General features: G+C 39.8%; 1 protein-coding gene across 7 annotated transcripts in view; it reads right to left on the bottom strand.

Moving 5' to 3' along the window:
• Nr1h4 (nuclear receptor subfamily 1 group H member 4) overlaps positions 1-13749 on the bottom strand; it is an 81916-nt gene that overhangs the window by 33795 nt on the left and 34372 nt on the right. For 5 of the 7 annotated variants that reach the window (XM_013072276.3, XM_087192667.1, XM_004844869.4 and 2 more), the window contains one exon: positions 12092-12460. In XM_013072276.3, coding sequence (XP_012927730.1) covers positions 12092-12460 — 369 coding nt within the window. The remainder of the gene's footprint in view (positions 1-12091; positions 12461-13749) is intronic. The other 2 variants (XM_087192669.1, XM_087192668.1) reach the window with 1 other exon arrangement.

The following is a 13749-nucleotide window of genomic DNA, read 5'->3' as shown; positions in this document are numbered from 1 at the left end:
ACTCAACATTATGCTTGCATTCTGCAGTTATTATTTTAATATTGAAAAATGCATTTCCTCTCACTGATGCCATAAATGTCTATGACAAATAAAACATTCAGAAAAATTAAAATATTTCTAATAGAGCTAGACATAGAAGCCGATGAAATTAGGAATTTATGATTTTGTTTCATTTCTAAGGTTTTTTTCATTAATTTCTTTTTTTTTTCCTGCTTGGTTCTAAGTTTCAAATGTTTGGCAATTGAAATCATAAAACAAGAAAGCTAAAACGAGTCTAGTTTAATTCTCACAAAGACCCTTTGAAATAGATTATAGCCCCCATTTTGCAGATCTGAGGCCCCCAGAAAGTAAGTACTACAGAGACTACAGTTGGCTACCTTGATGTCCACTGCATGCTCCTTCCAGAATCTCATAAGAGTCTGCACTGCAGAAGTGGGAAAGTTGAGCACAAGCTTTCTCTGACTCCCTTGCAGCTATCATGATGGATAAGATTTAAGCACTTGCATGCAGACACCTTTGTAAGACACTACAAGGCAGAAGTGAGGCTATTACTGCATTTCTATTGCTACAGTTGTTTCTACTTGGAAGCGGGATCATGGAATTTAGCCATGTAGCATCTTGGTTTCCAGGTGAAAGTACTGAGACACAGGATGCAGGGTATTCATGGTTTGTATGTATGTGCAGATTCAACAGACAAGCTCTGGAGCCTGTAATTGCAACAAAAGCAGCTTCCTGATCCATGGGTGGCAGCTAAGGTGGTGTATTCCTGTGGCCAACAGTTCTTGTGGTGCCTTCCCAAGACCCTCATTATCTTCATTGTTGCAGGAGGCCCTGAGAATTTCCTAGCAGCATAGAACCTACTTCTAACCTTTCCAACATCTCCTATGTTAATTCCTTTCTACTTGAAATGTTGGTTTCTGTCATATTTCACTGAATTCTCGCTGATATATTAAGTAACTTGCTTATTCTGCAAAGCCTAGATTTATGCATGCTGATCAGACTCCAAAGCCCATGGAGTTATGGAGTAGAAGTCACCTTGCAACTGCTGACACTGATGTCCAAGTTGGCTTAGCTGCCTGCCACAGAGCCCTGGTTCCTTTGCTTGTACTCTACCCCACCCTGTGCTTCTTCTCTGGTTTTCCTTGCAGATGGTTCTCCTTTCCCTATTTACTAAGCTGACAATTATCATTTGTCTTCTCAAGAGAGCACACAAGACCTCAAAGAACTAGATTGGGTTTGAAGTCCCCAAAACATAACCCCCCCACTCCAAAACACTAAATAAACTTTTGTGATTTGGGGAGGGGGCATACAATCAAAGAGAAACTTAGAAGCACTCCAAAGTGTTAGTATGTATGAAGGCCCTGAACTCTGTCCCTTTCATGCTTCTGTCCTAACTGAATCCTAGGGGTGGATTGGGAAATGGTAGAAACTCAGTGTCACCTGCAATTCTAGCAGAGGAATTCTGTGCCCTTTCTGGGTCAAGCCAGAGAGGCCCTTAGGGTTCCCTGCCCCTGCATGGCATAGAGCAGGTGAAATGGCTGCAGAATGCTCTGGGATTCCAGCTCAACAATGGAACTTCATCGGGATCCCAGCCCCTGACCTGAAAGAAGTGGACAGACTGGACCAGACCTGAAGAAGGAGCATGCTCGGGACCCCAGAATGGTATCTCAGAGACCCTTCCTATTGGTGAGTGGTCACCAGATAGAACAACACCCCAAGAGCCCTGGAAACAGAACCCCACCTCATGCCCAGGCCCTCCGCCACACTACGTAAAGCCTGGTACTTAAGCAAAATCGCAGAAGCAGTCTGGCAGGGGCGAGGTCAATAATCTTGAATTGAATGAATAGTTTCCACCAGAACTTGAGATTGAATTCGATCTATTTATACAACAGAGGGATCCATTTCCTGCACATATGGCCTCCAGGTTGAATGTTGTGCTCACAGGATTCTGGGTCCTGCTGGTAACAACCCTCAAGAGATCAGGGGTAGAGCCCAGCATGGTGGCACACGTCTGTAGTCCCAGCACTTGGGAGGCTGAGGCAGGAGGATCACCACAAGTTCAAGGCCAGCCTGGGCTACATAGTGAGTTCAGGGCCAACCTGAACTACAAAGGGACAAAGGGAGACCCTGCCTCAAAAAGAGAGAGAGAGAGAGAGAGAGGGAGAGAGAGAGAGAGATCAGGGGTCTGCACATTGCAGCCTGGCACCTGCTGCTTTTTCACTTTTCTGTCTGTTTGTACAAGTAAAGTGTACGGGAACACAGCCACATCCGTTCTTGCCGTGCACGGCTCCCTTTGTGCTATCCTGGCAGAGTTGAGTCATTGCAGCAGAGATGGCAGTGGCAGTGAGCCTAGAAGACTCGCCCTGGCCGCTCACAGAGAAGAGTGCCAGCTGATGCCACACAGCACGGCTTCAGCCCGGGCTTCCTCCTCCCCTCCCTTGCACACTTGTCCTTTTGCAGACACCACAAGGGCAACGTATTAAATAAAATCAGTGAAAAGCCTCCGCCTTACTCTACTCCTTAAACTGTACCTCTGTCCAAACCAGCTTCTCCGTTTAAACTTTCCCAAAAATCAGTTCTCTGGCCACTTTCTCCTCTCCTTGTCCCCTACAATTTCCTCCAGCCTCCTCCCTCTGGTTTTTATTCCCTATCCTATAAGGGTGGCTCCTCCCCAATAGCTTTTTTTAAAAAAAGGTTTATTTTTATTAGTCCATGTTTGCACTACATAACAATGACGTTCAGCGTGGGGAACTGGTAATGTGCATAGCCTGTCTTAACCCTTTTAACCTACCCTTTCCTTCCTCCCCTCCCCCAACTCATGGTCCTTTTCCCATTTGCAAAAGATCTATCTCCCTGGATCCCATGATCTGTCTTTTATTTTGCTCTTTACTTTATCTACACTTTGGGCTTGTCGAATAAGAGAAATTAAGGAATATTTAAGGTTGTGTGTCTGCTTTATTTCACTTAACATTATGGCCTTAAGGTGCCTCCATCTTCCTACAAATGACTCAGATTTATTCTTTATTATGGCCCAATAGTATTCTATTGTGTATAGACACCTCATTTGTAATCCATTCATCTGTTAATAGACATATAGGCCAGTTCCACCAGCTATTTTGAGTTGTGCTAGTAAAACATGGGGATGCGTGGATCACTGTAATATGATGTCTTTAACTCCTTCAGGAAGATTTGTAAAGGGGAATAGTTTGGCTGAATGGAATTTCTAGTTTTAGTTTTTTGAGGAATCTCCATACTGATTTCCACAGTGGTTGTATTAGTTTACATTCCCATTAACAGCGTAGAAGGATTCTTTTCCCCCTACTGCTTCTCTAGCATTTGTTATTATTTGATTTCTTGATGATAGCCATTCTATCCAGAGTGAGATTGAATCGCAGTGTTGTTGAATTCACATTTCTTAAGGTGGGAGTTTCCTAAGCCCACCCTTGGCCACTGGTGTCACTGTAGTCACTCAGAATCCTCTCAGGAGAGCCAAGTTTCACCACAGAGTTCATTTCAGAGGAAACGAGCTGTCCCAAGGTTTTATTTCCTGGGTTTAGACAATACCGACACCTTAATACCTAAATAGATCGCTTGACTTTTTTCCTTTGGCCAGCGAGGTAGTCAGAATCAGCTTTGAGCAAAAAGCTGAAGACTAGCATGATCACTCAAAGTACAGGCAATGAAAAGCATCAGTCACACAGGCTCTGGAGTTAAGAGTTGCAATTTATACTTTTGAAGCTCCAACCCCTAACTAGCTGTGAATTAACTGGGTAAGTTAATTAACTTCTTGTGCTCCCATTTCTTCTTCTATACATTAGGCCTAAGGTCTGAGAATCAGAAAGTTTTGCTACTGAAGTGTAGCAAATATACGGCATAAACTATTAGCACTGTCCTGTCTAAATCCCAGCTTCTTTCTGAAATGGTATGCTTATCCTTCCTCCTTCAAAATGAGCACAGTAAGGGGCTGGGGATTTAGCTCAGTGGTTTCACTGCCTGCTGCACAAGTGCAAGGACCTGAGTTCAATCCCCAGTACCAAAAAAAAAAAAAAAAAGAGCACAGTAATTCCTACTTCCCATGGTTGTTGTAAGACACAAGAGAATTAGCATTTCATCAGCACTGAAATGGGTAGGTTCAAAAGAATTTATATTGGGATTCTTCTCTTGAATCAAATTATCAGGATAAATTATGCACATTCTTCTTTTCTCTCTGTCTAGGCAGGAAATAGGAACTGGATCAGACTCGGTGTGTTCCCAGTCCAGATTTATAGTCTACATTTAATCTATTGAGTTGTCCTTTTGATGACCTAATGGGAAGCAGTAACACCCTGTTCTCTGTCCTTGTTCTTGTGCATCTCACAATCACAACACACAACCAAGCTGCTTGGCCATATAAGACCCTTCAGGTGATGATAGATATCATTTATACCAGGGGTTCTCAAGCTTTCACACAAAGGGTTTGTTAAATCACAGATCTATGGGCCCCACCCCTCCACACACTGATTCTGTGGGTCTAAGCTAGGACCCAAAAATTTGCATTTCCTCAAAAGTCCCAAGTGATGCTGGTACCAGGGACCAGATTGAGTAGCGCTGGTCTACACAGACAAGTCTAAGTGGCTTTTAATAATCTGAACCAGTCAAATACAGTTAATCTTACCAAACAACTGACAATGGATTGAGCACCAATGTTTATCAATATAAGCAGAAAAGAGCCACATTTTTACTACATTTTCTAGACATAGATTCAAAGACCATAACAGTAGGAATAACAGGTATTTACTGAGTTTTAACTATGTGCCTTACATTTGTCTAAGTCCTTTACACATATTACTTTATTTTTACATTTTCATTTTATGACTGTCTTTAAAAACTCAGGATTCTCTGACCATCTGATACTGACATTCAAACTAATTGCCCTCATTTTTGTTTGAGCCAATGGCCTTATTAACAGCAAGAAGTATGACTCAATTATCAAGAAGTATGAGAAACCCTGCTCAAGACAGCCAAATAGAGTTCTGCATAAACCAAGATATCCAGTTTTCCCAGGACCACTTATTGAAGAGGCTGTCCATTCTCCCACATTCACTTCTTCTGGCACCTCTGCTGAGAAGCAGTTGGCATAGATGCATGGGTTTATTTCTGGGATCTCAATTCTGTTCCATTGGTCTGTGGATCTATTTATATGCCAATACGGTGCTGTTTTAGTTACTATGGCTCTGAGGTGTGTTTTCAAATCAGGGATTGTGATGCTTTCATCTTTGTTCCCTTTGTTCAAGATTGTTTTGGCTATCCAGGGTATATGTGCTTCCATTTGAATTGTAGGAGTGTTTGATTTTGTGAAAAATGTCATTGGTATTTTGATGAGAATTGCATTAAATCTGTTAATATCTTTCAGTGGTATGGACATTTTGAACAATATTAATTTTCCCATGAACATAGATCTTTTATCTTCTTTCATGTCTTTCATTACTGTTTTTTTCCTTTAGAATTATTTTATTAAGTCATAAATTTAGAATCAGCCTGCTGCACACAGGAAGGTCTGTGCACACCCTACCGAGGTCCTGAGTCACGCGGAAGACACCAAATCACCCCGCTGCAGACAGGCAGCCACCTGGTTCCACACTACAAAGATGCAGAGGACACCAGACCACCAGACCAAGGTACTGAGTTCCACTGTTCCCAGCCCAGAGGGAGGGGCTTCTGAGCCGCCATTCCACTGCTCCTGGTCCAGAGGAAGGGGCTTCCCAGCCACCATCCCTCCCGCTGTTCCCAGCCCACAGGAAAGGGCTTTTGGGTCACCATCCCTACCGCTGCTCGCAGCCCCTGGCCCACCTCACCCAGCTCAGAGAAGGTAATCTGTGCAGGCACTAACAGGCCCCTGGCCCAGTTGAAATGAGAAAACACATAAATAAGTCTCAAAACCAGACTTCCAGATCACCTACAGCAACCCCAAAGGGAAATGAGATGGAACACTCTGATGCTCAACCACCTGGACCCACTGAACTGGCAACAAAAGGGGGTCTGGAAGAAATGAAATCAGAAATCATTTCTCAGATAACAGGAGAAATTGTGCCCCTAGTGCAAGACATGATTAATAAATCTAGAGAGGAGCTCAGGAACATGATGTAATCCCAACATAAGAAACAAATGAAATCCATAAAACAGATGCAAATAGATTTCCAGGACATGAAAAACTCCAATGAAAGTCTACACAGCAGAATGAGCCAATGTGAGGACAGAATTTCAGAAATAGAGGATAAGATTGCAATTAGTGACCAGAAAAAGAAAAATTGCTTCAAAATTAAAAGGGAACATGAGAAATCAATCCAGCCTCTGCTAGATGATGCAAAGAAGAATAGCATAAGACTGATTGGGCTCAATGAAGAAACAGGAGAGAGTGGAGATGACATAAAAAAATCTCTTCACAGAAATAATGGCAGAAAACTTCCCAAGCAGGGGAAAAGAGCTTGACATACAGATAAGTGAGCCATATAGGACTCCAAATAGCCTTGATCAAAAAAAAATCTACACATAGGTATATAATTGTTAAGATTCCAGAAACACAACAGAAGAACAAAGTTCTCCAAGCAGTCAGAGAAAAGAAACAAATCACATACAAAGGAAAGCCCGTCAGAATCACAGCAGACTTCTCAACACAAACCATCAAGGCAAGAAGAGCTTGGAGTGACATATTCCAAGCCCTAAAAGAAAACAGCCTCCAACCCAGATTGATGTACCCTGCAAAACTATCTTTCAAAATGGATGGAGAAATAAGACACTTTCATGACAAAGAGCACCTTAGGAACAACATGAATACCAACCCAGCACTCCAAAGAATTTTACACAATATCCTAGGAACAGACATTGAGGATCACAGCCCCAGGAAGCAAAGCAGAATGAACCCATCTGGCATGACAAGAAATTAAATGTAAAGGGGGAGAACTCAACAAAAAGAAAAAATCATGGCAATGACAAGTCAATACATTTCATTTATAATCATCAACGTTAATGGTCTCAATTCACCAATCAAAAGAAATAGACTGGCAGAATGGGTGAAGAAGCAAAATCCAACAATATGCTGCATACAAGAAACACAATTCAAAAGGAAACTCATAGACTGAAAGTTAAAGGGTGGAAAACAATACTCCACATGACAGGAACCCGAAAAAAAGCAGGAGTAGCTATCCTCTTTGCACATCAAGTAGATTTCAAACCAACACCGATTAAGAGAGATGAAGAAGGACACTACATCCTTGTAAAGGAAGAATCCAAGAGGAAGAGATGACAATCATAAATATCTATGCACCAAACACTAGTGCACCCTACTATATAAAACAAATACTAACAGACATGAAAAGTCATATATGCACTAATACAATTGTAGTGGGGGACCTCAGCATCCCACTGTCACAAATAGATAGATCAACTAGACTAAAAATAAGTAATGAAATACTAGAACTCAATTGAACTCTTGAACAAATGAACTTAACAAACGTTTACAGAGTCTTCCAACCCACAAAATCAGAATACACATTCTTCTCAGCTGTACATGGTTCATTCTCCAAACTAGACCACATATTCACACATAGAACATGTTTAAGTAAGTGCAAAGGAACTGAAGTTATCCCCTGTACATTATCAGACCATAGTGCAATGAAATTGGAGATCCATAGCAAAAGAAACTCAAAAAATTCCATAAACATGTGGAAATTGAACAACACACTTCTGAATAACCAATGGGTCACAGAGGAAATTAAAGAAGAAATCAGACAGTTCCTTCAATTAAATGATAATGACAATACAACATATTGGAATCTATGGGACAAAATGAAAGCTGTCTTAGGAGGGAAATTCATAGCAGTGAATACGCATATTAGGAAAACAGAATGAGCCCAATTAAACAACCTGATGCTGAAACTCAAGCTTCTAGAAAAAGAAGAGCAGGACAACCCCAAAGCTCATACAAGGGAGGAAATTATAAAGATCAGAGGAGAAATTAATCCAATGGAGCCTAAGAGAACGATACAAAAAATCAATGAAGCCAAGAGTTGGTTCTTCAAAAGAATCAACAAAATGACAAACCTTTAGCCAACCTTGTCAGAAAAAGGAAAGAAAAGGCCCAAATCCATGCAATTAGGAATGAAAAGGGTGAAATTACAACAGAACCAGCAGAAATACAGAGGATCATCAATACCTACTTCCAGAACCTATACGCCAATAAGATGGACAACACAGAAGAAATGGACAGATTCCTAGATACATATGAATTACCAAAATTGAACGAAGAAGACCTAAAAATTCTGAACAACCCAATATCAACCAATGAAATTGAAAATGTAATTAAAACCTTATCAACTAAGAAAAGCCTGGGCCCTGATGGCTTCACTGCTGAATTCTACAAGACATTTAGAGAGGAACTGCTGCCACTACTGTTTAAACTCTTCAATGAAATTGAAAGGGAAGCAATACTCCCAAATTCATTCCTGGAAGCAAGCATCACCTTGATCCCCAAAGCAGAGAAAGACCCAACTGAAAAAGAGAACTATAGGCCAATCTCACTAATGAACAGAGATGCAAAAATCCTTAATAAGATACTGGCAAACAGAATGCAGAAGATCATCAAGAAGATCATACACCCTGATCAAGTGGGATTCATCCCAGGGATGCAGGGATGGTTCAACATATGCAAATCAATTAATGTAATACACTATATCAATAGAACCAAGGACAAAAACCATATGATTATCTCCATAGATGCAGAAAAAGTATTTGACAAAATCCAACATGCATTTATGATAAAAACCCTACAAAAAATTGGAATAGATGGTCTCTACTTCAAACTGATAGAAGCCATCTATGAAAAACCAACAGCCAATATCATACTAAATGGTCAAAAACTGAAATCCTTCACACTCAAATCAGGAACAAGACAAGGATGTCCACTATCACCACTCTTGTTCAATATAGTTCTGGAAACATTAGCCACGGCAATTAGACAAGAGAAAGAAATAAGAGGAATAAAGATAGGTAAGGAAGAAGTCAAATTGTCATTGTTTGCAGATGACATGATACTGTATATAGAAGACCCCAAGAACTCCACCAAAAGTCTTCTAGACTTAATAACCAAATTCAGTCAAGTAGCTGGTTACAAGGTCAACACACAAAAATCAATAGCTTTCCTCTACACCAATGACAGACTCACTGAGAGAGAAATAGGGCAAATAATTCCTTTCACAATAGCATCAAAAAAACTGAAATACCTAGGAATCATCCTAACAAAAGAAATCAAAGACCTCTTCCCTGAAAACTATGGCACTCTGAAAAGAGAGATTGAAGATGATATCAGAAAATGGACAGACAGCCCCTGCTCCTGGGTAGGAAGGATTAATATAGTGAAAATGGCCATACTTCCAAAACTGCTATATAGATTTAATGCAATTCCAATTGAGATCCCAGCAGCATACTTCATAGACCTCGAGAAAACAATCCAAAAATTCATTTGGAGCAAAAAGAGACCCAGAATAGCAAAAGCAATTCTAGGTAACAGAGACATGGCAGGGGGTATCACAATCCCCAACCTGCAACTCTACTACAAAGCTACTGTGATAAAAACAGCATGGTACTAGCAAAGAAACAGACCTGAGGAACAGTGGAACAGATTAGAAGATGCAGAAACAACACCAGACACACTCAGCCATCCCATCTTTGACAAAGGAGCCAAACACCCTCACTGGAGGAAAGATAGCCTCTTTAATAAATGGTGCTGGAAAAATTGGGCTTCAACTTGCCAAAGATTAAAACTAGACCTGTATCTCTCACCATGCACTCAACTAAAATCAAAATGGATTAAAGATCTAAATATTAAAACAGAAACTCTGAACCAGTTGGAACAGAGGTTAGGTAGAACCCTTGACGACATCGGTGTAGGAAAAGATTTTATGAACAAAACCTCAGCTGCCCATGAACTAGCACAAACAATCAACGAATGAGATCTCTTCTTATTAAAAGGCTTCTGCACAGCAAGAGAAACTACCAGCAGTGTGAAGAGACAACCCACAATGTGGGAAAAAATCTTCACCTACTCTTCCTCAGACAAAGGTCTACTATCTTGAATCTATAAAGAACTTAAAAAGATCAGACCTCCCAAATTTAAAGACCCAATCCAAAAATGGGCATCTGAAATGAACAGACATTTCTCAGATAAAGAAGTAGAAATAGTAAATAAATACATGAAAAAATGTTCAACATCACTGGTCATTTGAGAGATGCAAATGAAAACAATGCTGAGATTCCACCTCACTCCAGAAAGAATGGCTGCTATCATGAAATCAACCAATAACAAATGCTGGTGGGGCTGTGGGGAAAGAGGAACCCTGCTCCACTGCTGGTGGGAGTGTAGACTGGTGCAACCACTGTGGAAATCAGTATGGAGATACCTCCAAGAACTAGGACTGGAAGTCCCATTTGACCCTGCTATTCCACTGCTGGGGATCTTCCCCAAAGAATTAAAAGAATCATACCACAGTGATATATGTGCACCCATGTTCATAGCAGCGCAGTTTGTAATAGCTAAAACTTGGAAACAGCCCAAATGCCCATCAACTGGAGACTGGATAAAGAAAATGTGGTTTTTTTAATAAAATGGAGTACTACTCAGCCATAAAAAATGAGAAATTAGAGACATTTATAGCTAAGTGGATGCACATTGAGGCAATACTCTTAAGTGAAATAAATAGGACACACATGTGTAAATACTGAATAGTTTCTCTGGTGTGAGAAACTGAAAGTGTAAATAAGGACTAAATGTATAATGGGTAATGTGAAATAGGAAGAAAAGGGGCAAAGGGGAAGGAAGTGGGAGGGGTGGGGGAAAGGATAGAAGGGAATGGGATTAATATGAGAAAATGGAAAAATAGGAACAAAATCTTTATAAATAGGGAGGAATGGAGGGGGTGAAGGGAGGGCTGGGCAAGAGTGAAAAATAGGAACCAAGAGAGACTATGTAAAGGTGCAAATTTCTAATGATGAATGTCATTATACTGTATACCTAAAATGTACCAATGATTAGAATGAATAATCGATAATGTAAAATAGGAAGAAAAGGTCCAAAGGGGTAGGGGTAGTGGGAGGGGCAGCAGAAAGGAAAGAAGGGAAAGGAAAAATGCTGAGAAATGGAAAAAGTGGAAATAAAGTCTTTATAAATAGGGGAGGGTGGAGGGGGTGAAGGGAGGGCTAGGAATGGGGAAAAAATAAGAACCAAGATGCATTATGTAAAGGTACAATTCCCAATGAGAAATGTAATTGTGTTATATACCTACAATGTACCAATAAAAGAATTTAATACAAAAAAAATCATAAATGTACAACAGCTTCTTAACTCTACACACGCACTTAAATTTTTTAAAGGAAAAACGTTATGTCTTATTACACCATGATCCTGGCTAATAGCTTTTCAAAATTTCATTACAGTTTTGTAATTTTTATTGTAGAGGTCTTTCCTTGTTTAAATTTATTCCTAATAATCTTGATTTTTTGGGTAGCAATCTGAATGTGATTGCTTTCATGGTTCTTTTTCAACAATTTCATTGCTAATACTGTATATTAATTTTATATCCTACTTTACTGAATTTGTTTATCACTTCTAATAATTGTTTTGTGAAATTTTTAGTTTTTTCTATATCTAGTCCCATATCTGCAAACAGGGATAATCGTACTTAATCTTTTCCTATGTATATGCCTTATATTTCTTTCTCCTGCTTAATTGCTTTGGCTAAAACTTCCACTACTAGATTGATGAAGACAGGTAAAAGTGAACACCCTTTTGTATTATAGATAGAGGAAACACTCAGGTTTTCCCCAATCAGGGCAACGTTGTCTGTGGGTTGTACATATGGCCTCACGTAGCCTACGATTACTTATAGCTAAGCTAAACACTTTAACAGACTTTTCATAGAAATCTAGGGGAGTTCAATGAAGGAGAGAAGGTAAACGCAGAGAAGGAGAAAATGGGGAGAATCTAGTTCAAGGATTTCAACCATCAAGGTAGAAGAGCTTTAACAAAGAGAAAATTGCCGATCAGTAGACGCTCACTCACCTTTGCAGCCTTCACAAGTCAGTGCATTGTAATGATACCCAGACGCTCTGTCTCCACAAACGACACACAGCTCGCCCCCTTTTATCCTCCCTGCTGAGACACCCATCCGGGGCTTCTTCGTTACGGGCATCTCTGCCACCTCGGTCTCTGCCTGGTAGACAGTCTCAGGAGGCATTCGCCGGAGTTCGTAGATCCCAGGAGGGTACCACTCTTCCGGCTGCTGCTGGGGGTAGAAGCCCAGGTTGGAATAATAGGAGGATGAGGAAATCTGTGGTTGAACTTGGGGAAACTGGACATTGCTGTATTGGGAGTATGGTTCCACATCTAGGCTCTGTCCCAGAGGACCCACTGCTTGCTCTGATAGCACACCTGAGCAAAACGGACAACAGAATTAAGATTAATGTCATCATTCTAGAACCTAGAGAGTCAGTTTGACTCAATGGTTAGGAGTGTGGGCTCTAAGAATGAAATATATACATTTAACTATATGAAGTATAAAATCTACGTATATAAACCGTGACAAGTATATTTAACTATATAAAATTAACTTTAACATGTACATAAATAAGAGTTTATAAGCTCAGAAAAACATCTGCAACATGGAAGACAGACCAAAGAAATATCATTAATACATAATAAGCTCTAGTAAACTAATAAGAAAACTTTCAGCAGCCTACAGAAAAAAGAACAAAGGACACAAACAACAGTTTTTGGAAATAAATACAAGTGTTTTATAGACATATAAAAATGCATGTGCCTTTGCCAATAATTAAATTCAAAGATTTTGAAAGTTTGATAAGATTGATTCACTGTTAGAAAAACAAACCTTCCTAGAGGACAATTTGTCAATATCTTTCAAGATTTAAACCTCAAATACCCAGCAAAAATTCTCTGGTGCTAGAAAACTTATTTTAGAGCTATGCCTGAATCTACATGAAAAAGTGTTTTCATGCAAATAAAAACTCTTATCTGCAGCAACTTTGTAAGAACCATAAATTGTAAACAATTTAAACATCCATCAATAGGAGTCTGGTTAAAAAATGTTTCTGTTGCATCCCTACACTGAATGTGAAACAGTGATGTGAAACAGTGATATAGATCTCTATATGACCGGTATGGAAAGGTTCCACTACATGGTACTATTTGAAGAAGGTAAACTGTAGAACATATGGATATTCATGTGGTTACTTGTGTGTGTGTGTGTGTGTGTGTGTGCACGCATGTGTGTGTGTCAGTATTTGTAGGCAAGGTAAATTTCTGCATGATACATAAACAGGATGATAGTGATTGTGGGATTGTAGGAGGCAATATTACATTACAGTATTTTCTGGGGTAGGAGATTGAACAATAATTTATTGTTTGTGACTTTTGCCATGTGTACATGTTGTTTTAAATACTATAAAACAAAGAATTTTAAAAAATTATATTTCTGTCCAGTGCCTGCCTCGCAAGTGCAAGGTTCCGAGTTTGATCCCCAGTACCAAAATAAGAATAATAATAATGTTTCTGAAATCCGTCTACCTGAATTTTAACCAGACTCCTGCCCTATCTGTGTGTGCAGTTGGCAAGTTCCTCAAAATCTTTAAGTCACAACTTTCTCTTCATAAAACAGATTATAATAATACCTACCTCACTGGGTTGATGTAAGAATTAAATGA

The sequence above is a fragment of the Heterocephalus glaber genome, unplaced genomic scaffold (genome assembly GCF_053883595.1).
Source record: "Heterocephalus glaber isolate CG9 unplaced genomic scaffold, H.glaber_assembly_v1.0 deba00001572, whole genome shotgun sequence".
Lineage (NCBI taxonomy): Eukaryota > Metazoa > Chordata > Mammalia > Rodentia > Bathyergidae > Heterocephalus > Heterocephalus glaber.
Note: the sequence above shows the minus strand (reverse complement) of the source record. Positions and strands in the feature narration are given on the sequence as shown.